Source organism: Mus caroli, chromosome 4 (genome assembly GCF_900094665.2).
Source record: "Mus caroli chromosome 4, CAROLI_EIJ_v1.1, whole genome shotgun sequence".
NCBI classification, from domain to species: Eukaryota; Metazoa; Chordata; class Mammalia; order Rodentia; family Muridae; genus Mus; species Mus caroli.
The window spans coordinates 37,022,637-37,046,642 of NC_034573.1; the positions used below are offsets into that span (position 1 = coordinate 37,022,637).

The 24,006-nt window shown below is 48.2% G+C and overlaps 1 protein-coding gene across 2 annotated transcripts; it reads left to right on the plus strand.

Moving 5' to 3' along the window:
- The first annotated feature begins 6 nt into the window (after positions 1-6).
- Phf24 (PHD finger protein 24) lies at positions 7-22,517 on the plus strand. Of its 2 annotated transcripts, XM_021161046.2 has the most exons (9): positions 7-568; positions 11,526-11,577; positions 11,689-11,907; positions 12,566-12,751; positions 15,582-15,660; positions 15,914-16,119; positions 16,358-16,518; positions 16,836-16,931; positions 17,256-22,517. In XM_021161046.2, the coding sequence occupies exons 2-9, from the start codon at positions 11,530-11,532 to the stop codon at positions 17,350-17,352; spliced, it is 1,092 nt and encodes a 363-aa protein (XP_021016705.1). In that variant the 5' UTR covers positions 7-568; positions 11,526-11,529; the 3' UTR covers positions 17,353-22,517. The 2 variants fall into 2 exon arrangements, with proteins under 2 accessions (XP_021016705.1, XP_021016704.1); XM_021161045.2 differs by having other exon boundaries at positions 11,526-11,907.
- The last annotated feature ends 1,489 nt before the right edge of the window (positions 22,518-24,006 follow it).

The following is a 24,006-nucleotide window of genomic DNA, read 5'->3' on the forward strand; positions in this document are numbered from 1 at the left end:
GGGACCTAAGAGCAGAAAGCAGGGAGTGCCTCTCCATCTTGCTGGGAAAATTCACTTGCTGAGTGCANTCCCACCAGCCAATCACTGCCAGTGCGATGTTCCTTAACTGTTGCTCTGCTTCTGTGGGAAGTCAGAGCTGTAGCTTTTAATGAAGACAGCCCAATCCCCAGAGGCTAAAGATCATGCCATCATTTTGCTCTCATGTATATTAAAGCCTCAGTAAATATTAAGCAGCAGCAGACTTGTCCCTCCTGCCTCGGAGCCTGGAGCCGAGCTGGGAGACAGTTTTACCCGGGCTCCAGCCTGTCTGCTTCTTAGAATCTCCAGAAAACCTCTCTGCAGTTCCGGTGACTGTCTTCCTAGATAGGCAGAAGTGGACCGAAGCAGATGGGGAGGGTGGCTTCGGGGTCTACAGTCATGAGAACTGACACCAGTCTGTAGGTTATTGCCAGGAGAACGGCGACTAGAAACAGACTCCCAGGACACTGGATGGAGAAACTGGATTCCTAAAGCAACAGGCAGAGGAGAACAGCTGGACCACTTGGGTTGCCTCAAAGACCTGCAGAGGGTAAGGGAATTCTTCGTGAAGCTTTTGCTTACGTTCTTCAGGTTGATGTTGATATGTATGGTGAGCCCGGGGTCTGTGCTGTATGCTTTTAAGTCGTGACTCACAGGGCGTGGCCCTTCTTGGGCTCAAATGACCCTTTTTCAGGGGTCACATGTCAGATATCCCTGTACAGTAGATATTTATGTTACGATACATAGGGGTAGCAAAATTACAGCAAGGAAATGATTTTATGGACGGGGGTCACAACAGCATGGGGAACTTCATTAAAGGATCGCAGCAATGGGGAGGTTGAGAATCCCTGCTCTGATCTTTACAGACCCCCCCAGTTCTGTTGGTTTTCTATATCTCTGTAACTTTTACCTTCTGTGTGAAGTGTGTAGCTTTACACAGTTCTTAGTCCTTCGGCCACACACCTCCAGGAACAAACCAACCAACGTAACTATTATGCCTGCAAGCACAGACGCGTGCTCAGCATCTCTGGTTCAAACCCAGGAACAGGGAGATGCATTTTCAAGCTTTTTTCTTGTGCCCTAGCAAGCTTCACCCCTGTGGGCCAAGCGATAGTCAACAGGGCAGAGAATATGTACCATAGACCCGGAAATGGGCATTTCTCTTGTCTTAACTTTGTGGTTGCAGAAACTAGCTAAATTAAAATGGTCATCCCTCTCACCTGGAGCCAGAGCATAGCAGGCACTGTCCTCTGTGGCAGAAAGCCACCCATAGCTACCAGAAGGCTGGTATTCTTATTCTCAGTGCCCTGACCCACCGTTCAGGCCCCACCTCTGAGGAGGCAGCGAGGATGTGATAGGCTGAGTTGACGCTGTGTTTCTAGAACTGAGTTCCAGAGCCTTGCTCTGATCACATTTTTGGCCAACTTTGGTTTTGTCTTCTTTTGTTTTCAGTGCTGGGGATTTAATCCAGGAGCCCATGTGTGTTCCACAGGCTCTCTTCCACTGAGCCACACCCCCAGACCTCAGTTCAGTCTGCAAGACTGAGTTGAGCTAAGTTGGCCAGGTTAGCCTTGAACTCACTTCACAGCCCAGCCTAGCTTTGAACTTGTTGTGAACCAAGTACTGAGTGGTTGGAATTACAGCCCTAAGCAGGCCTAACCTCTGGCCAACACTGATGAAAAGAGAGGATACTGACTCCATGTCTGAAATAAACTGACTTTGCTCAGTCATCTCGGCAACATTCATGCTTGGGAAAGATGGTGGGGGCCGTCAGCATTTTCTACCCTTTGTTTTCATTTCTTTCTCTGCAAGCTCAACTCTTTTGTGTGTGTGTGTGTGTGTGTGTGTGTGTGTGTATTCCTCTGTAAATCAGGTTGGCCTCAAACTCACAATGATCCTCTTGCCTCAGCCTCTCAATGTTGGGATCACACCACACTCAATTTTCAGACATCCCTCAGTTCCCTTCTCACTTAAGGGTTCCTTTGCCTGTCCCTGCCTAGGACCACCCTCACAGCCTCCAGAGAATCCCTTTTAATTGCTCTTGGGCCTTCCATACGGCTGCCATTTCTATACAAAGGATCAGGTTCAACTGAGTAAATGCACTTCATGTTAGCCCTGCCTCTGAGGCAGCCTGCTGCCCAGCCTCTCCACCGCCACAGATCTTTACAGAGAGAGCATAGGCAGAGGGCTTCCCTTGCTGCCTTCGCCTTCCTTATTTCTTTACCATCTCCTGCTGTGGAGCAAAACCTCTCCACTCCCACGACTTTGCCCTCATAACGAATCCCATTGCGTTCTTCGTAGGTGCTCTGCAAAGAATGGGTGTGTCTTGCACACACATTCTGAGCTACCCACATAGTCATTCTGCCTGACAAATACATCTCAACAGCCTTCTCCTGCTGAAAGGAAGATTCTGATCGTTGCCACTTTCATGTCTTCCTGTTCGTACCGTCAGCTGCACTTGCTCTCTCTATGGTCTCCTACCACCTGCTCTATCCCAGAGGTGTTCTTTAAGCCTCTCTTTATACACCCCAAAATCTTAATAGTCACATCATTTCTGAGACAACGTCTTCTTATATCCCCTTTCCATTCTTGTTGGAGAAAGTGGGGGCTGGGGGGAGGGGAGATTCCGCCCACCAGCCAAAGAAGCAGTCATTGAAAACCTGTGAGATCTTAGCAACTTCACTACCTCTACCTTTCAGCTTGCTCTTCTTCCTAGGCCTCCTTCCAGGCCAGGAGAGGCCGGGCTTTCTCTCCAGGCGGTCCCTCTTACCCATTGCTAATCAGTGCCACTTGTTTCATCCAGGAATTCCGGCTGCCTGTGTTAATTCCTCAAACACCACAGGTGCCTGTCTCCGTCTCCTCTACTTCAGCACGCTCACTCCACTCGCTTTTAATCAAGGTGGCTTCTGCAGTACTCTTCATTAAACATTAAGAGACTTAGCCTTATTCTTAAGGCTTAATTCTGTTGTGTCCTCGCAGTTTATAATCAGATCACAGCCACGCCATTTCAAAATGATGAAAATAAAATGAACAAACAAAAAAATGGCTTGAGGTCGTGTTTGGGTCGTAGTGGCTTCCTATTAATGGTTCTACTTCACAGCTCTTTGCCTTAGGGACATAAAGCAATCTAGAAAAATGGACCTTCCCCAGCAAAGGAAATAGCCTGTTCAACGAAACCGTGGCAAAGAGCGTCGTGTTGTTTGCTTTTTCTATTTGATTATTTTGATAGCGTGTCCCAGCTCTGTCTTCATAAAAGTTCCTCCAAAATCTAAACTCGCAAAATGACTGCAGGGACTGCATTACAACTGAGGGATCTTGGCATCTGACAGAGTGAGTGCTCTCTTAACACAGAGCAGTGGGGGGAAACAGCTGCAGGGTGGAAGGGCTCTGTGATCCAGCCGCTGCTACACCAGCAATAAGTGACTTCACGTACAGAACGTACAGAACGGTGCTGCCAACCGGCTAGCTAGCTCAGTATCCTGCATTACATCATCAGAAGAAGCCAAAAGCCAAACGCACATACTGGGTCTCTCCCGGTGAATCGGTCTTGGAAATCGATTTAACTATGTTCAGGGTCTCCAAATAAATGTTTCCAACTGAGGCTCAGCCCAGGCCTTCTCTGGACTCATCACTGTTGTCCAGGATGTCTGACATCATTTCTAAGAAAGAGGTGCCTCGCATCTCTTTGGAGAACAGGTTCATCTTCTGTGGCCCCCGGAGCCTGGTGGATTCTGCGGAGACCTGGGGTTCTGCAGCCTGTTACACTGACAAAAAACAAATAAATGTGTTACAAATATAAGTGTATCTTAGAATTGCTATGCGTTCCATCCACTCACTTATCTCCTGGAGTTTTTACATAGACTCTCCCTGCTCCCATGATCCAGCTCACCCACCGTTTGGAAACCTTCACTCTCACTCTTGTGTTTCAAAACATTAAATCAATTCTGTTTATAATTTGTCTATTAAGTTATCCTGCACTTTCTACTAGAATTCTTTCTACCCTCTTACAATTGTTTTTTTAAATGATTCAGTAAGGCAGAAGGGCATGATGGCAGGTGCCTTTAATCTGACTCAGGAGGCAGAATTGGGTGGGTATCTTCAATGTCTAGGCCAACCTGGGGTTCCAGGTCACTCAGGGCTACATAGAAAACAATCATTAGTAAAGGTTGTTTTACTCATGCCCACAGTTCTAAAGGGATCCATCTGTTGGATCAAGTATGGGGTTTTTTCCCCTCTTCCTTCTCTCTTATTCATCCCTCTCTTCTTCCTCTTCTCCATTTCTCCCATCACTTCCCCTTAAAAATACAAATCTATTCTCTTGCAATATTGGAGCCAATGACAGGACCGGGTCTCAATGGGCTAACATGAAGGTGTCCGTTCGTTCGCAGGGGAGCACAGCTCTCTGGAGGATCCAAGGGTGTGCCTGTTTCCTTGCCCTTTCCAGCTTCTTAAATCCACATACATTACTTGGCTCTTCGCCCTCTTTTTTTCAAAGGCAATCTTCCCTGTGTCCCATCACAGAACTGGCTTCCTTGGTCAGTCTGTCTCTAGTAGACCCCCCATCCACACAGACTGTCAAAAGCAGCAGGTTTCCTTATATTCTCGTGTTATAAGTGGCCATCTTTAAATCAAAAGGAAGACTGCTTGAGTCACAAGCCCTGAACTCAGTCCCAGCACTGCCAAAGAAAAAGAAGTGCAATTCTTTAATGAATAATATTTACTGGGAAGTGGTGGCACACACCTTTAATCCCAGCACTCAGGCAGCAGAGGGAGGTGGATCTCTGAGTTCTAGGCCAGCCTGGTCTACAGCATGAGTTCCAGGATAGTCAATACTACACAGAGAAACCCTGGAGAGAGAGAGAGAGAGACCCCAACTCTACTCCCCAAAAAAATAATGAATTAAACAAAATGTCTCAATTGAACAAAATGTCTCAAAAGACATTTATATGGAAAATAAATACATAAAAGAAGTGTTCGCCATGCTTAGTCACCAGGAAAATACAAATCTAAAGTGCACTGAGAGTCACCTCATCCCTGTCACAATGGTTGTCACCATGAAAACAAACAGCAAATGCTGGTGCAGCTATTGGGTTATTAGTCCAGTCTCTATGGAAATAAGCATAGAGGTTCTAAAAAAGAAAAATCTAAAATGAGGCTGCCATACTGTTCACTCCTGGGTTGTTACCTGAGGAAATCTAAATTAGAATACACCAGAGATAATTAAGCCAAGCATAGTGAAATTCGCCTGTAACCCCAACACCCAGTAAGCTATGGTAGGAGGACCCTCAACATCCTGGCCAACCTAGGTGAGTTGCAGACCAGCCTGGGCTACACAGAGACTCTGTCTCTAAACAAACAAACAAACAAAAAAAGTAGCGATCTCTGTACACCACTTTTTGCTGTTGTTTTGAGAGAGATCTCACTATTAGACTTGGCTGATCTGGAGGTCCTGTGTTAATGCTCTTAACTGATGAGCCATCTTTCCAGCCCCCATGGGGTAGTTTTAAAAAGACGAGAATTATCAGGAACCATCACATATAGTAAAAAAAAATTATAATCTTTGGGTTCAGTTACAAGTTCACAAATAAATACTTGTATATACGGTATTTCCTCATAAAATGTACTTCTCTGCATTGCAGTAAAAAAAGAAAATTAAAAGGGGGGGGGCACAGTGCTGGAGAGATGGATCAGCAGTTAAGAGCACTGACTGCTCTTCCAGAGGTCCTGAGTTCAATTTCCACAACCATATGGTGGCTCACAACCATCTGTAATGGGATCTGATGACCTCTTCCAGTGTGTCTAAAGACACCGACAGTGTACTCATCATATATATATATGTGTGTGTGTGTGTGTGTGTGTGTGTGTGTGTGTGTAATAAAATCTTTTTAAAGGGCTGGTGAGATGGCTCAGTGGGTAAGAGCACCCGACTGCTCTTCCAAAGGCCCAGAGTTCAAATCCCAGCAACCACATGATGACTCACAACCATCCGTAATGAGATCTGGCGCCCTCTTCTGGGGTGTCTGAAGACAGCTACAGTGTACTTACATATAATAAATAAATAAATAAAAAAAACAAAAAATCTTTTTAAAAATTAGGAGTGGGTATATGGCTTGGTGGTAGAATGCTTACGTAGCATTCCTGAGGTCTTGGGTTCCATCTTCAGCTGAACAGTTTTTTAAATTAAAACGTCCCACTTAACATATAACAGGAAAACAGTAGATCTGGATATATAAATGCTTGTATTGAAAATAGCAGCAATGGGGACTGGAGAGATGGCTCAGTGGCTGAGGACACTGGATGCTCTAGGACCTGGGTTTGATTCCTAACACTCACATGGTGACTGACAACTGATTGTAAGTCCAGTTCCTGCGGGTCTCACACCCTCTTCTGGCCTCTGTGCGCAATGCATATGTAGTACACATGCGTTCATGTAGACACAACACACATACACAAAAATAAAAACAAATCTCCTTAAAAGGAAGCAAAGATGGCAGAGAAGAGTTGTGTGTCCGCTTGGCATTCCCCACTTGGTGTATGTATCTCAGGTCTTCCTGCCTAACACAGAGCACAGTTACTGCCCGTGAGGCATCTGGACCATGTTGGAGTCATAGGCCCATTGAGAACCCCAGAGTCTAACCTTAACGCTCCACTACAGTCTCCCATTGGCTCTGACTACCGCCATTAGGTCACTTGGGCTTGTAAAAGAACATGAATGCTCAAAATGCCAAGATTGTGTGCTCCCAATAGTCCAAAGCAATGAAATAGCTCAAACTGAAGTTAGCTGCTAATTCAGGGTAAGGGGAGAGATAGGGAACTGGAATATATAGAATAGAAAATGTGAAAACTACCTACATCCTTTCTTTAAAACTTAGATCCTGAGTTTGTTTCTTTTGTATTGCTGTGGTAAGTTACCATGTATAAAATGTATAAAAGAGAGAGTTTGGTTGGACTTCCTGAGAGATAAAGTCTGTAACGGCTGAACGACCAACCGCATGGCGACAGGCTGCTGGAGAAGCATCTGAGAGCCTACATTTTGATCCACAAGCAGAAGGCAGAGAGTGCTAATGGGGAATGTTAGGTCCACCACCCCACCCCACCCCTGCCAGTGACACACCTCCTCCATCAAGGCTTCCCAAACAGTCCTGCTGACTGGGAACCAAGTAGTCAAACACAGGAGCCAGCCTAAGGAGGCCATTCCCATTGGAAGACCACAGATCTGTCAGCGGTCTGTGGCATGCCCTGTTCATAACTAGGCTTGCATATTTTGGACATCTTTTCACAGCAACACACTTCCAATTCAGTGTTGATCGTGTTGTGACTCTTCCCCGGCCCATGCTATCCATTTTTTCTTTTTAATGTTAGGAACAAAGCATCTTTTTTTAAAAAAAAATTAGTTTTTGCTATTATTTATTTATATCCCAAATGCTGCTCCCTTTCAGTCCCCCTTACAGAGACCCTTCCCCACCCCTTCACTTCACTTCTGGGAGGGTATGCCTCCCCCTGGATATCCCCCTAACCTGGCACATCAAGTTTCTGGCAGAAATTTTTATTTGTTAGGATGGCAGGTGCTTGTGGGGGACAGAGGGCATCCAATGCCCTAGAGATGAAGTTAGAAGATTTTGTCAGCTGCCACACATGGGTGCTGAGAACGAAGTGTGGGTCCTGTGCAAGACCTTTGTGAGTTTTAACAGCTGGGATGTCTCTCCTATCCCGATTTTTTTTTCAACTGGAAGGAGGAAAGTATTTTTAATCAGAATTTAGTTTGAGGGCCTGGAGAGATGGCTCAGTGGTTAAGAACACTGGCTGCTCTTCCAGAGATCTGGATTGAGGTCCCAGCTCCTACAGAGTGGTTCACAGCCATCTGTAACCTCGGTTTTGGGGAATCTGATGCCTTTTTCTGGCTTCTGAAGGCTCCAGGCATGCAGGTGGTACCAGACATACATGTTCTCAAAACACTCATAAAAATAGACTTAAAAAAAAAATCTACTCTGATTGTCCACTGAGGCAGGAATTCCTAGATCTTTTCAAAAAACCTTTGCCACTGTGACCCTGTAAAACAGTTATGGATAGACGGTAAACATCCATTAGTATTATATCACGGTTTTTTATTCTTTTGAGTTGTATCTTAAATTTTTATTAACTAACAAATGAAAGAGGCAGGTCTTCTCAGTTGACCGATTGAAGAATATAGGTCTCTGTCAGGTGTGATGGCACACACCTTTAATCTCAGCACTCAGGAGGCAGAGGCAGGAGGATTTCTGTAAATTTGAGGTCAATCTGGCACATAGTGAGTTCCAGGAGAGTCAAGGCTACAGAGTGAGACCCCATCTTTTAAAAAACGGGAATATGAGTTTTCTTGGTAACAGTAAGGTCCAGACTAGAGATGTGTATCACTGGGGTGCATACAAATAATAAATATTTTATAAAGAATATATGGTTATTACCAGGCATGGCATATAGTAAGGTTTTATTTGGAAAAGCAAGTTCTTGACTTGAAAAGATTTGATTTGAGTTTCTGACACCTCCCCCCGCCCCGTGTGTGTGTGTGTGTGTGTGTGTGTGTGTGTGTCCACACACAAACAAGCAAGTGCGCGTGCATGTGAAGGCCAATTTTGGGTGTCATCCCTGGGAGAGACGACCGTGTCTCTCATCAGGGCTTGGGACTTGTGGGCTAGGCTGGATTTGCTGCAGTCAGATTTGTCTCTCATTTCCTTAGACTGTGATTGCACACGCACCGGCACCCCTGGCTTTTTCTGGGGTGCTGAGAATCCGACTCAGGTCCTCATGTTCTCATAGCAAGCTCTTTACAGGCTGAACCACCTCCCCCACCTTTAGTTTTGTTTTTCTTGAGGCAATGTCTTATTCTGTAGCCCAGGCTAGCCCTAAACTCACAGCAGTCATCTTGCCTCATCACACACACACACACACACACACACACACACACCATCCCACCCCTGAAGTACTAGAATCACAGGCACGAGTCACCAGGCCTGGCCTTGAAAATGTTTGTTAACATCTGTTATGTTCCGGACACCTCACCAGGGTGGCGGTAGGTGCTGTTTGGGGTGAAACAGTCAGAGGGAGTTGGCATTGATCAGATAATCATCCCATTAAGGAAAGTGAGTGCTCTGGAGCACAGAGCACGGCCCCAAAAAGCACTCCAGCCTGGAGTCTGAAGTGACTTCCCCAAACGGAAGGACACTCGAGCAAGCTGGAAAGAGTAGGCAGTAATTGGGGTGTTCGTGGTTCCCAAAAATAGAGAAGGCATGTCAAATAAAGACATGGCAGGGCTAGCAGAGCTCGTAACAGAGACTAGCAGGGAAGTCCAAGGCTTACCTCCTAAGCTGACATAAAGGCACAGACCTGAGGGATTCTATCCTAAAGGCTGCAGAAAGCCGATGGAAACACTCATGCTGCTATGGATGTTCCTGAGTGTCCTGGGGTGGCCTTAATTTAACATGCACAAAATCCAGCGGCGACTCCTCCTCCTCATTTCCAGCTCTCTGGCCATTCTTCTGGTCTATTTAAAACCCTTCTCTTCTATTTCATCCTTGAGCCAATGAGTTACCAGTTTATTCCTAAAATTCTCTAAAATTCTGGTTCATGGTGACAAATGCGCTCAGTGTCACGCCTGCTTCAGTTGAAAGCCTCACCATCTTACCTGAACTAGCGTAATGTCTTCTAATTGTCTCTACCTTGCCTCTTACCCACTGTCACCTTTTCCCCAAAATAAACTGAAGATGGCTTCTCACAAATTCCCTGAGGTCCACTGTGACCCGGGAGTGTGGTCTCATGCTTTTTTAAAATCCTTAAAAATAACCTGATTGCTCTATAGTTTGTACCATGAAATTCACTCATTTAAAGTGTAGCACCAGAGTATTTTTAGCATTTGCACAGTTACACAGTCATCACTACACTTCAACATTAAAACACCTTTGTTGCCACCCAAAATAAGGCCAGACCCAGTAGCAGCCACACCCACCCACAACTTTTCTGCAGACTTAGGGAAGCACCAATCTATTTTATTTCCTTAGATCTACTGGACATTTCACACAAACATAATCACAGAACCTGTGTTCTCACATGAGTATCTCCTTTGAGATATGTCTAGTGTACACCAACACTTCATTTCTGAGAGAGAAGGCTCTCCCAATGCATGGATAGGTGGCCTGGAGTTCCACTTGCTTCTTGGGGTCTGATGTTTAAAGACTTGAGTGGTGTGGTGCTAGCCCATCTCCATTTCCTATGAGTGCCTTGAACATGTACTGTTCAATAAGCCTCGATTGCAGTGTGCCGAGGGCAAGGTCAAAATGGACTGTGCTCTGCTTACTGTGAACACACATTCCTCGGCTGACTCTCACTGAGCTCCCAGAGTAGAAAGGAAAACGCCAGCTTCACACTGTGCAGTCACGACCTCACTTTCCCACACTGTACTGTGCCCCTGCAGAGGAGGACAGGGGCACTATTCCATTTAGCTGGTGAAAAGCTACAGACCTTGGACAGTGTGAAGGCAAAGGTGAAGATGTGAGTGGAACACGAATAAGGTCTCAGGAGAACAAAGCACCTACCATAGAGCTTGGAGAGATAGGCCTACTGTCTGGGAGAGACCCACAAAGGGGTGTTTGTGACCTTGGCCACATACACAGGGAGGTGACAGAGTTCCCCGAGTGCCTGATTCAGAAGTCTTCCAAAAATAGAAATCCATTCACTCTGGCTGGAAAACTAGCCAGCACCTCAATGGGAACAGACCCTGGGTGGACTGTGCACAGTACTTCCTGAAGGTGCTTTCTTTCAATCAGAGAAAACCTGCAGTGTGTTGAACCCCTTTTTAGGGAAGAGGAAAAGTTTAGTATCTGGAGTCCCAACTACCTCAGAGTAGCAGAGAACCGACACCCCTGGGCTAGGTCAACTCTCAAATAAAAAGGAAGGCAGATACTATTTCATATGTTATAATACTAACTACTTATTAAGCACCATTTAACCTTTTCTTGCTTGTATATAGTGTGTATGTGCTCTGTGTGCATGCACGTGTGTCTCTGTGTGCCTGTGTATGTATGTGTACGTGTGCCTCTGTGTGTGTGTGCGCCTGTGGATGTGCACGTGTGTGCAGGTATGTCTATGTGTGCCTGTGTATGAACTTGTGTGCCTGTGTGTGTGCATGTGTGTCTGTGTGTGTGCGCATGTGCATCTCTCTGTATGTGCACACACACACGTTTGGCTGAGGTCAAACCTAAGGCTTCGTGAATTCAGCACAAGCTTTCTCCTGTGGCGCTATATCAACAGTCCAAGTTCATTTCCCTCATGACAACCCTGTGCTGTGTGCTGGATAGATACCCCTCACCCTGTACGAGGGAAAACCAAAACTAGCCAGTCAGAAGCAGATCCAGAGGCTTCTGACGTCTCAGCGCGTGCCCTTCCCAGTACGCCTTGCTCCTAGGAGCCATGACCGACACTATTTAATAGTACCTGCCTCTTCCATGAATGGATAAAACTGATTTTGTCCACAGAGCCATGGGGGTGTTGATGTCCAAGCGGCAGACAGTAGAGCAGGTGCAGAAGGTGAGCCTGGCTGTGTCAGCCTTCAAGGATGGGCTACGGGACAGGCCTTCCATTAGACGTGGGGGTGAGCTGCCAGGGTCCCGCCGTGGCACTGTGGAGGGCTCTGTTCAGGAAGTACAGGAGGAGAAGGAAGCAGAGGCGAGCGCCCCCGTGGTCCAGGAAGAGAGCAGTATCAACCGCGCAGCCTGGGAGCGGCTCCGAGATGGGCGTGGCGTCGAGCCTGAGGAGTTTGACAGGACCAGCCGATTCACGCCCCCTGCCTTCATCCGCCCCACCCGGAAGCTGGATGATGACAAACCTCCAGATATCTGCTTGGAACCCCGGGAGCCTGTGAGTGTTATATTAAGGCAGGACTTCCCTGTCTTAGCCTTTATACGGATCAAAGAACAGGGAAAACGGGGAAAGCTAGGTGTGGTTGAAGCGAGACTCAGCACCAGAAGATGGAGTGGAGTTCGGAACGGTCCTTTTCCCACAAGACAGGTTGAGATGTGTCTCAGTGCAGGTTGCTTGCCTTACGTGTTCAAGTCCCTGTGTTCTATCCCCAGTACCACAAAGGAAAATAGTATTTCATGTGACTAGAAACACTAGGTATATCTTGGATTAGTCGTGGGGAAGGACTTGAGCTTTCCTGTGGTAAGGAACAGTGGCATGGCAGACCTAGCACTCACCCTGTCATCCTTGGATTCTCACCCACAGAGAGCACTAACCCTTGGAGGGGGCATTTGGGAAACTGAGAAGGGGGAACTGGGGTGAGTTAGAAGTGTTAAATGCCATATAATGCTTGGGACAGTCACTCACACAGATTACTCTATATAAAATGGGAATAGAATCCCTGTTCAGAAACAGTAACAGAGCCTAAGCAGCTTCCTAGTGCTCGTCCACCAGGAAGAACGCTTACACCTTAACTGTGGCCCTAGAGAGGCCCGGCCCATGCGGCAGGTGTGGGATCTTGCTATCTGTGCTTTCAAACCCTTCTCGTTCCTGCAAGGTTGTCAACGATGAGATGTGTGACATCTGTGAAGTCTGGACCGCTGAGAGCCTCTTCCCATGCAGAGTCTGCACCAGGGTTTTCCACGATGGTTGCCTGCGCCGCATGGGCTACCTCCAAGGGGACAGTGCAGTGGAGGTGACTGAGATGGCCCATACAGAGACAGGCTGGAGCTGTTACTACTGTGTGAGTCTGGACTGCAGGACAGGGGGAAAACTCGGTGTTCTTCCCAGAGAAAGTCTTAAAAGTGACTGTTTCTAAGTAGTGACCTAAGGGGCTTTTCTAATAGTGCATGCAAGGGTCCTAGAGCTAGAGGTGCACTATATGGCACTTTAAAAACATGCCAGTAGCAAACAGGCCCAGTTGTAACACAGCAGACCTTGCCAAGTATGTTCCAGAGGGAGCAAGCCACCCTCGGTTAAGAATCATAAAAAGAATAGCCTAACCTATCAATAGTCATTCTGCATGGGGCAGTGCTTTCTCTACGAGCCTGTGCCTGTCACTCCTTGTACTCATCTGAGAAACCAACCTGGCATCCTGAACAGCTCACTTCCAGCAGAGGGAGATTCTGTTACGGGAAACACTTAGTCCCATGGTCCTCGCTTGACCTGCCGCCTGTTAGAAGCCTTTGTTCTTCGCCTCTGAAGTAATCATTATGTGAATTAAAGAGCAACGCTGCATTGATTCAGAACTCTGCAAACTATATATAAATACCTCCCAACTTCTAATGGCAGAAAGAATCTAAGGTGTCGCCTGCTGAACGCCAGATTCATAGCCATTTATCATCACGCCTGCGTGGAATCCCGGACTTCCCTGCCTGCTGTGCGGATGTCTTCCCTACTCTCTGGTTCGGTGTAAGGAGCAGCTGGCAACTGTCTTCTTCCACTGTCTGCAGAAAGCAGATAGGCGCAACTTTCTCACTCTCCATCTATGGCTAATTCACAAAATGAAGCCACAAAATGAAACCTACAAGTGACTTTCAGCTCCTGAAAATCCTTGCCTGTAAATTATACCACACCAGACTCTGCGCTGCAGTCTTCCCCTCCACTTCTGCCCCAGTCTGTACACGCACACACATGCACACATGCACACACAGCCACCCGAACACCAGCTTTTCCATTTCAGCAGCCCTGGTTGCCAATGTGCTGCCAGCATGAGCCTGTGTCAGTCTGTGTCCCTCTTCTGTCTCCCGGGCACTCTCTGCTTCCTTCCCAGCTCACTGGGGGCCAGCTGCTGCCACCACCTCCACAGGCCTTTTGCACACCCTTCCTTCCAGTTCATCCCTTTCTCTTCCCTCCACTCACAATCACACTTCTTAAGAGCATTTCACTGCCTCCTGACTTCTCTGCCCTCCAGTGTGACCTCCGCCGTCAGCACTTTGTTGAGTTGGCTTGTGTTGAGGCCACCGACAATCTTCTGACTTTCTCAGGCATCTTCTTAGTCAGTCTTTTTCCTTGTTTCCTCCTCTTTCGCCTGGCAGTTAGCTATTTTCTAGAATTTATACAATATATGCAAGCTAGAGAAAGTGTTTCCAAACAACGAATGCCCGGATGCGTGTCTGACCAGTACTAGCACCGCCCACTATGCCATGCCGCAGTCTTCACTTGGTACCCAGTACTCCCAAGGGTCTTCCAGCCTTCTCTGACCTCTCCTCCGCACCCGTGGTTTGTTCCAGTTCTAGATGCTGTATTCCTCAGGATTCCATTGTCTTTCCCACTGTATTCATCGTCTTTGAGTGACTTTGTCCTATAACCTACAATCAAAATATTAACGATGCCCGTATCTGTGCCCAGACTTAAATTTCCTGTCTCAGGGGCTTATCCATCTCGATGTCTCACCAGTACTTCATGCTCAGAATGTCCTGAAATGAACTGATGTTCCTGCCTAAGCCTGCTCTTTCTCCACTCCTTTCTTCTGTGAGCAGTAGTATCTATCATTCCCCAGTTTCCCAGCCCCCACTCTTCCGGTACCCTCCCTCATCCCCCACTGCCTGTACATCAGCAGGTTCAATGACCTCTGACACCTCTCGCTTCTTCCCTCCCCTGTCCGCTGGGTTTAGCCACCCGCTTTTTCTTACCTGTGCCTCTGGAACAGCACCCAGCGACGATCCATACCACCAGATTTTGCTCTTCTAATCCGTTTTCCCTCAGAAGGCAGAGATCTGACCGTGACAGCTGCCCCTCTGAGCCTCCTCAATGTCCTTAGAGTAAAGGCCCGAGTTACGGGGCCCCGTCAAGGCCATCTGAGGAGCATCACAATTCTTCATTTCGAGTTCTCGCCGATTGCCTTCACACTCACATGCAGCAGCCACACAGTACCAAACATCCCAGTGCTGTGCACACTCAGGTGCCCAGGACACGCCAGGCATTCAGTGACAGAACCATAGGATTGCTTGTGAAACTCACGTGATGTCTGAGTCTGCTCCTGGCTGCTATGCTAGGAGCAAGTTAACTAATCAGTAATGCTAACAAAATGAGATCTCAGTGCTGCTTTAGTAATTAAACTCCTATGACACCATAAAAATTGGTTTTGTTTAGGGACATTTCGAAACCCATTCTTGAGCCATTTAAAGTTGCACAACCCACTAGAAGCAGGGCTATTTTTGTTTTTTATAACTAAAATGTGCTTTAAGCCTGGCCACAAAGCCAGTGGACATAAAATAAATACATACTGAGCAGCTGATGGGTGGAGCTAGGACCTATAGCTGAGTATCTGTCTCTCTTTACACCCACAGCAGCTTTGGGGGTTGCTTCTGGGGCATCCCTAGGGCAGCTCACAGGCTAACTTGGAAGCAGGTATTGAATAAAGAGACTGGACCAGAGCCAGGATAGCTGGATTCTAGGGGGGATTCATCCCGAGAGTCACTCAGCTCCAAGCAGATCTTCCCTCTGTGGTTGGGATGGGGGGGTTACCTCCTCTCTGGTGGGGGTGCTGTTTCCATCTCTCTTGATCCTTAGCTTTTCCCTTGTCACTGGCCTGTGTGGCCACTAGCTAACTCCACTTCTACTTCCTTCAGGACAACCTTAACCTGCTGCTTACTGAGGAGGAGATGTATAGCCTCACTGAGACCTTTCAGCGGTGTAAAGTCATCCCTGGTAAGCCGGCTAGCGCTGATGAGAAGGGGCCAGACACATCATCCCCTTTTATCCTTCCTGGGGTGAACGGTGGGTTTTGGGGAGTAAGGATGAATGGCGCCCACTTCCACCACAGCTCCCCCGAGCTCCTCTGGCTACGGGAGGCATGATGCGACAAGAGCTGGGGCCGTGGGGCCCTGAGGGTGCCCTGGAGGACAGTGAAGGTGCCCAAGGCGAGGAAGGTGGCTGTGGCCAGCAAGGGTGCCTCCCACAGATTGCTCCCTGACACTGGAGGACTTTGTGCGCTACCGCCACCAAGCAGCAAAGCGAGGGGAGAGCAGCAGGGCCCTGACTGACGAGCAAGAGGAGCAGGCAGCCCGCCAGTTTGCAGCTTTGGACCCTGAACAGCGGGGTCACATAGAGTGGTCCGACTTCTTGTCCCACGAATCCCTTCTGCTGCTGCTGCAGCTGCGTCCCCAGGTGAGGAGTGGGGGCAGTGAATGTCCATGGGTGACAGAGGTCTAGATGCATGCTGGGTGTGTCGGGGAGCACTGGGAACTGTCTAAGCAAGAGCATGTATCAGGAAAGGGTTCCAGGTCCATCCAGCGACAGATGACCAGTGACCAGGGCTGCAGAAACTGCTTAAGAAGAATGGCTTGTTCCGGACTCCTCTAAAAATGACAGGCTACCAAAAAAAAACCTATCTCTTCTTCCCCAGAACTCTCTCTTGAGGCTTCTTACCGTCAAGGAACGGGAACGAGCCCGAGCCACCTTCCTGGCACGGGGCAGAGGGAGCACCATCAGCGAGGCGGAGTGCCACCATGCCCGGCACTCTTGGTTCTGTAAACGCCTTACAGAGGCTCCTTCCTGCAGTGTCAGGTCTGCGCCTTCCCAGCCCTACCCTGCCCTGCCTAACCCCTCTTTCTTAGCCCCCCCCCTTCCTCTTTCTCCCTGGAGGTGCTTGGTGTAGCATGTAGCTTCTTTTCCATCCTACTGAGAAAAGATCTGCCAGTGAACTAAGTAGAGGGCAGCAATCCTATCGGCAGTCTGTGGGACTGCCTCTGTCCTAAATTCTCTGCCGCCCTGTCTCGAAAAGACTGGATAGGCATGGCTAGGTCCATAGGTTCGCCCGAGTTTGGGAGGAGTCCAGGCCTGTTGCTGTCCCACTGCTAACCTCATGCTCTTGTGTCTGGCAGCATCAGCCATGTGGGACCTATAGCAGACAGCAGCCCGGCTGCCAGCAGCGGCAAGAGTCAGGAGAAGGCCCTGCTGCCCACAGAGCAGGAGTCCAGGTGAGCTGAACCTCATTTCTGCTGCTGTCTATAGCTTCCACTGCCATAACACCCATGTAAATAAAGGAGGGCATTACTACTACCCCATAACAGTAAATGCTCATCCTAGAAACCAGGCTCCAAAAGGACACATTTGACCCCAGGTCTCCAGGGCAAAAACATCTGATCTGCTAGCTTTTTAGCAGAGCCAATCCTAACTGTATTAGTCATGAGGCAAGCCCCACTGAGTTTTGTCCAGTCCAAGGCAAACTGCCACTGGGATTGGGCCTTCTGGGCCTTCCGGATCTGTGCCCCACCTTGCAAACCTGTTCTCTCCCTCTGCAGATATGTGGATTGGCCCACCTTCCTAAGAGAGAACGTCATCTACATCTTGGCTGCTCGTCCTAACAGTGGAGCGATCCACCTGAAGCCCCCAGGATAGGTGGGACAGAGAAGCTCAGTTCTGGGACGGTGGCATCCTCTCTCTCTCCTTTCCTTTCTTTTTCCTTTACCAACCTCTGGCACTGAGACTCATGGGAATGGGACACTGCCAACATCTTAATTTGTCATTAAGCTTTATGGCACTAAAGCCACCGTTCCCCTCACAACAGAGGCAGTATGTGTATTGCCACAGTGAGAGGCCCTGAGAGCTGTGGCATTACCTGCTATGGATCACCTCCTGCCCGCACATCATAAAACTACCTGCCACCTCACGCATACGTGTGTGCACATGCACATACAACCACATACATGCCTAGACATCCATGCCTTCAAACTCCTTTGGTTCTTTCTTTGATGAAAAAGGACCAAAAGCCTTTTGTTGAGCCCCCCTGGTTTAGATAAGAGGGTCTCTTCTCACTCTTTATTGGTCAGTTCTGATTCCCAGGAGAAAGAAGGGGACAGTTTGAATTCACTTCCCCTCCAGGAGTTGCCGAGAGCCCCCCCCCCCTGCCCACATGGAAACGCCCTTCAGTGACGACCACTGTTATTTGTAAGTGTCTGTATATCCCTCAGGTATGCCGTGGTGGGAGAACAGTTCAAAACCATCCCGAAGTTTGTGTTTAAATTCTGATTCCTTGTGATAGAGAAGGAACCTAGCTTGTGGATTTCTGCCTGGAGAAAGTGGAGACAGTCTCTCCCAGAGAGCCAGAAGTCTAGGAACTTTTCAGCCAGGTCATCCAACTTCACAAGTCCTTAGCAGAACAGGAAAACCAAGATGAGACCCCTGATCCCTAGTCTTCAAATGATCCAAAGCTCTAGGGACCCAAGAAGAACAGATACACTGGCAGGGATCACTGTGTGTGAGATGCTTTAGCCTAGGTGGCAGCCTCAGAGGCCGAAGGAGGATGCATAAAAGAAAGCCCGGGCTTTTCCTACTTTCCAGCCCAACTCAGCCACAGACATAGAACTGTGGCATCATATGGAGGGCAAGCCAACCTCTTACATAGCCAGAGGAGCTCTGCAGAATGCCTATGCAGTTGTGCTTTTTAAGAAGAGACAACAAAGGCTTGAGAAGATTTGTATCTCAACTGTCAAGAAGTCCTAGTCAGCGTCAGAAGGGGGACAGTGTGTTCTTCTCCCGTCGCCCCAGTCGCTGCTTCTCCCTGATGCTCACTCCGCGTCTTCCCCTCTGTGCTAGGAGATGAAGCTAGCCTGAGAGGACCTTGTGGACAAGTGGAGAACGCCATGGGTGTAGCAAGCTTGGCCTCCAGGCTTTGTGTAACCCCATCACCCAGTTCTGAAGCTCTGGCTGGAGTCAGAACATGGTGTGGGTCAGCCCTAAGACCTAGGGATCCAGGTTCTGGATTTCTATTTTCAACCAGATGACTTGGGTATGGGCAGTTCTGACAGCTAGTTCTTCAAGAGAGAATTGAGCAAAGTCCTGCAGAAAGCTTGCATTGTCTCCGCTGCTGAAAGCACTTGTACTAAAGTGGATGGTTTCAGGAGAAGGAGCACGCTGCTCAGTGTTGAGAGGCTTGGATGCCATGGGCATCTCCAGCCAAGCCTTGCTAAGAGCCGTGCATGCTCTCCTTCTGTAGGACCTGCCTTACCTAGAAGCAGGGTAGTATACTGCTGGAGACAGATTATTTAGGACCGAAATGAAGCAGGCAGGAAATACATGTGGGTTCATTTTGAAACCCACAGCTTTTAAAAACTATTACTTAAAGCTGGGCATGGTGGTGCATACCCTTAAACCCAGCCCTTGAGGGACAGAGGCAGGTGGATCTCTATGAGTTGAAGGCCAGACTGGTCTAAATAGCACGTTCTAGGCCAGCCAGGATTACACAAGTGAGACTTGGTCTGAATAACAACAATGAAAACGACTCGGCCATGTTCCCAGGACTGATCAGTAAGATGGCCCGTTATTGAATCGAGTCGAAAACAAAGCACAAACCTGCTGAGCTCAAGGACTGCATCTGTAGCAGCCAGCCCTGGGGTTTTCCATTGAGAAGATTAAAGCATGCTAAATTCAGGGGCTCTTGCTCGCTCTCCCGATGAGTCATCTTTCTCTCTCTCTCTCTCTGTGGCTGTGGGCTGCTGAACCCCACAGAGATAATTCATTTCTGGGCTTTGGGAATTGGACAGTGCTTGTCTGCCACTCCCCAGCTGTGGACACTGGGAGTCCGTCCATCTCTTCTTGTTCCATGGTCCTCTACAGACCAAGGCGATGCTTACCACTTTGGAGCAGCTGTTTCTTGCTTCTGTACAGTTGAATGGCAGAAGCCCACAGGCTGAATCGGACTGTGCAGAGCCAGCCCCACAGCTCATCCTCAACAGGACCAGGCCTACCTGGGATCACCTCTTTACCCAGGATGGCACAGGACAGCTGACCTCTTCTCCATAAGCATCCAGTGTTGTTCCAAAAGGAGGGCCCATTGCTCCCTAGTCCGTTGTTACAGAAGCCCGCCCCAGCCCTATGTCCATAATCTCTCTTTGACGTGGGCTCCCTGGAGCCCCCTGCAGTGTTTATAGAGGTACACTGTCATCAACCTAGTAAGACTCGTTCCCTTTCCAAGCCTTTCTATCACTGTGACTGTCTAAAACTCTGCCAAGTGCAAAGATTAATGTCTGGCTCTGATGAGGGTCTGAAAAATGTTTCAGTCTTTCCCATCTTGGCTGCCGAAAGTAAAGATCAATGCTTTTCTCAACACCGTCCATCCTGAGCTCCAAAAAATAGAGGCTTGGGTTGCATATATACTTCTCTGAAGACCACTTCCCCCAAGCCTGGTTTTCATCCAGAAGTTCTCCTCCTTATATTCAGATTAACTAAGGGAACATCAGGATGCCACAGCAGAGCTGCAGGGACAGAGTCGCTGAGAGTGGCTCAGCACTGCATAACCTCTCCAGGTCTGTCCCTTGGCCTCCTTCCCCCACAAGACATTTGAGCAGTGGCCCCTATGATATCCCAGGGATGAAGCAGTTTCCGTATTCCTAGGTACTGATTCAACTCAAGTGCTCTTCTTTTGAGGAAAGCCGCAGCAGAAGCCATGAATACATTGCCTCTTTCTAGCCCCAGCCCAAGGAATGGGCTGGCAGGGTAAACACTTGCCTTTCTGGCCCTAGTGCTTCCTAAGGGAGGTCACCTGGACCTTGTTTAAGTGGCCAAGTCTTGGAGTTCCCCCATTCCTATCACCAAAACAGAAAGCACAGAATTCGACTGCCTGGGAAGAGGGCACCCCACTGGGAAGTGGGTGCCAGGGTTGTCCCATGCCTTAGTCCAAAGCACAATAATCATTGCAGGCATCACGGCTTCCCAGAGTGCATAAATCAGTAAGGCTAAGAGAAAGGATCGACAGAAGCTGTCTAGCAGGGGCCCATCCAGCCATGACTCCCCAAGAGCCAAAAGCAAGCAACCTCGAGGCACGAAACTTGAACTGGCAGCAGGCTCTGGTAGTCCATGTCTCCTTCCAACCAGCAAAGTAAAGACACAGACACAGCTGTGCACCGCATATGTATTCAGAGAGACACAAGTATATAGAGTCATTCATGGCCCCGAGTATGGAAAATAGGGGCAAGTCTTGTCTGGACTGATGATTAAGAGACCCGTTTCCATTCTGGAAATCCATTCCAAAAAACCGTATCACTCGTCAGCATCTTCATAGCACAAGCATCGAAGAGTGCTCTTACACAAACCAAACAGCTACCACATTAGTAGGACTTAGTAACTTGTGGGACCACCATTGTGCATGCCATCTGTTGTTGGTTGAAATGTCACTATGTGGCACGTGACTATTCTGTACTTGGCTCTAAAAGGCCAAACAACTTTAATGCCAAAATTTCAGAACATCCTGACAGCATCTGTAACCATGGCCCCTTTCTAGCCTGCCATTTACAGTGGAGCCAAATCGCCACGTCCTCCTTGCCATCTGGGTTTCGTCTGCTCGCTGTATCTCTCTTGTCCTGGCTGCAGCCCAGACAAAGGAGCTCTTGAGTGAGCATGATCAGTATACGGCCTGGTCCCACAGCTCAGCCTGGGAATATGGTGGAGCTGAGCATTCCTCCTGCTGTTGCTGGCCTATTGCCACTATGTTTGGCAACCTTGTAAAGAAAATGATAGGCTACAGAATCCCCACTAGACCAACACTAAAGAAAAGCTGATTCCCTCTGGGATGCATGCCCCAGGGGCCCAGAGCTTGGAGACACAGGTTAAGTCTTATCTAGACAAATAGTTTAGAAGCCCATTCCATTCTAGTTTGGAATAGAAAGGGTTGCCCTTTCTATATCCATAATCAGCAAAGGCCTTCAAGTTCAGCCTCCAAACATTAAGGGGTATCCATGGTTTGTTTCCAGCCAAACAGACTGGGAGGGGGGCTCTGAGAGCCCTTCAGTAAGCGAGGACCCAAGGCCCTCTAGCTCCGCATGCCCTTCCCGTGTACTTTCTTGCTGAAGGTAACATGATAGTAATCAGAGGGGACCAACCCCAAGCCCTGTCTTCCTGTCTACAGCTGCATGATTCTCCCTGTGACAGCCTTCACAGTACTCCAAGCAGGAGCCCTCAGAGGCTGGGCACTGCAGACACCATAATAAACCAATTGCAATGTTGTTTCTGCTCCTTCTTCCTAGTGTTTGGGGGATCCTCCCATCTCCCTGTCCTGTCCCATCAATGACCAATTCCTGGCTCGAGTATAAAACAGGACACTGTAGCCTTCAGTCCATCTTCAGTGGCCATGTTCTTCGCATGCACATGTGGTGCCTGTCAAAGCTCGCTTCAAGGGACCTGCAGCGGTGTAGTCTAGCACCTCCCCTCCCAACTCTCAAAACAGACCGAGAACCAGGCTTGTAGCCACATTACTGAAGCTTCCACCGCTGACACAACTTTCACACCTCAGCTTCCATCTTCCATACCTCTTCCCGTAGGGCAGAGAGTGTCCACCAGGCTCAAGATGACACCGCATGAGTCCCTTCCTATCTCCAAACTCAGGGGAGCTGAGCATCGGGGTAGCAGAAGGCATAAAAATTAGATCCTGGGCTACCAAGATGGCTTCAGAGAGCAAAGGCCAACTTAGTTCAATCCCCATGGCAGATGACGAGAACCAACTCCTCTAAGTTGTCCTCTGATCTCCACGTGTGTCATAGCATGCATACATACACAAAATAAACATGACAATAAAAAATTAAAATCCTGTATCTCTGTGAACAACAAAGATTCCACTCAGCAACCCTAGCCGGAGATTTTCTCCCTCCTAGGAATGTTTCTCTCGGCAGCTGCCTCCTGCTCCCAGGGCCTGCTGGAACCTCTCCTGCACACAAACTTCCTCCTGTCCTGCCCTGGCTCAAGGATGTTCCCTCTGTCTTTCAAGAAAGCCAAAGAGAAACAATACAGTTTTCCAATTCTCCAATCCAGTTAGACCCAGTGTTCTCCCAGACTCTGTTTTACCCCAAGGGTCCTCTGGATCCAGTCTTTGCACACCTATTTCCTCATCTGCAAAAAAAATCTAGAACACAGTCCCTGTCATGTCTGCCTTTTAAACGGATAGGAAAACAAAAACAGAATGAGTTAAGTAAGAGAAAAGAGCTTTAGACAGGCAAGGCGCCACCGAGTGAACAGCTAGGATTCCTGTTCCCTGGGAAGCTGTGGTCCATCTCCCACGCTTCTGCAGTCCCAGGCATGGCTGGAGGTGCTGCCAGTGGCCTCTGTCCACAGTGCTGAAGTCACAGCCAGCTACAGGCCGGCTGTCCTTTGTTCGCACTTTAAGTAAACATCAAAGGTAGAGGTTTCCAAGCTCAAAAGACTGCCCTCAAATTCAAAAAGTAACATCAAAATGTTTTTATTTAACTTATTTCAAGTTTTTTCCCAAAACCATAATAGACCAGAGATGAATCATCACCTTGGGGTAAAAAAGCTTGCGGTTTTAAGTTGGTATGAGTGATCTATATGAGCTAGCTACCAAAAAAGAAATTTAAAAAAAAAAAAAAAAAAAAACTAATGCAACCTGAGGCTATATGGAAAAGAGAGGCAGGCCATCCTGTTCATTCCTGCCAACCCCCTGGGAACAGACCAATCAGAGTCAAGTAGCACAGACCGGAAGCCTAGAAAGGCTGGAATCAAACAAGGTGGATGAAGAACCCGTAAAGGCATGGATTCTGGAGGAGGTGGACATGTGGGTGCAGAAGGCTGACAGTTGGCAATATTTGGCCTATAAAGCTGAAGAGGTCTCTAGAAACAGAGCCCAGGTGAAGGGTGAGCATTGTGGGAATACAGCGTCCTTCTCAATAGAACCAAGGACAACTGAATTACCAGGGAGGGCAGCAAAGCCATGAAAACATTTGACACAGTGCTGGGTCTCAGGGTGAGATACCTTACCAGGTCCTCTTAACATCTGGGGTACCAGTCAACTTTGAGCGCCTTCTTGCACCCTCCAAGCTTATCTGGAGATGTAACTGTAAGCTCAAGCAGTCACATGACTTTAAAGTTTAGCTATCAAAAAGCCAAACCTTCTTTAGTTCACTAATAGGCTCTTGGAAGCTTTCCTTGAGAATCTTATGCTACACGCCCTCTGCTGGCCAGCCCTAAAACTGACATCTCCATTCTAAAGCGAAAAAATAACTCAGACCCCAAAGACCCCATCAGTGCAAGCTTAGAAGCTGAAGGAGA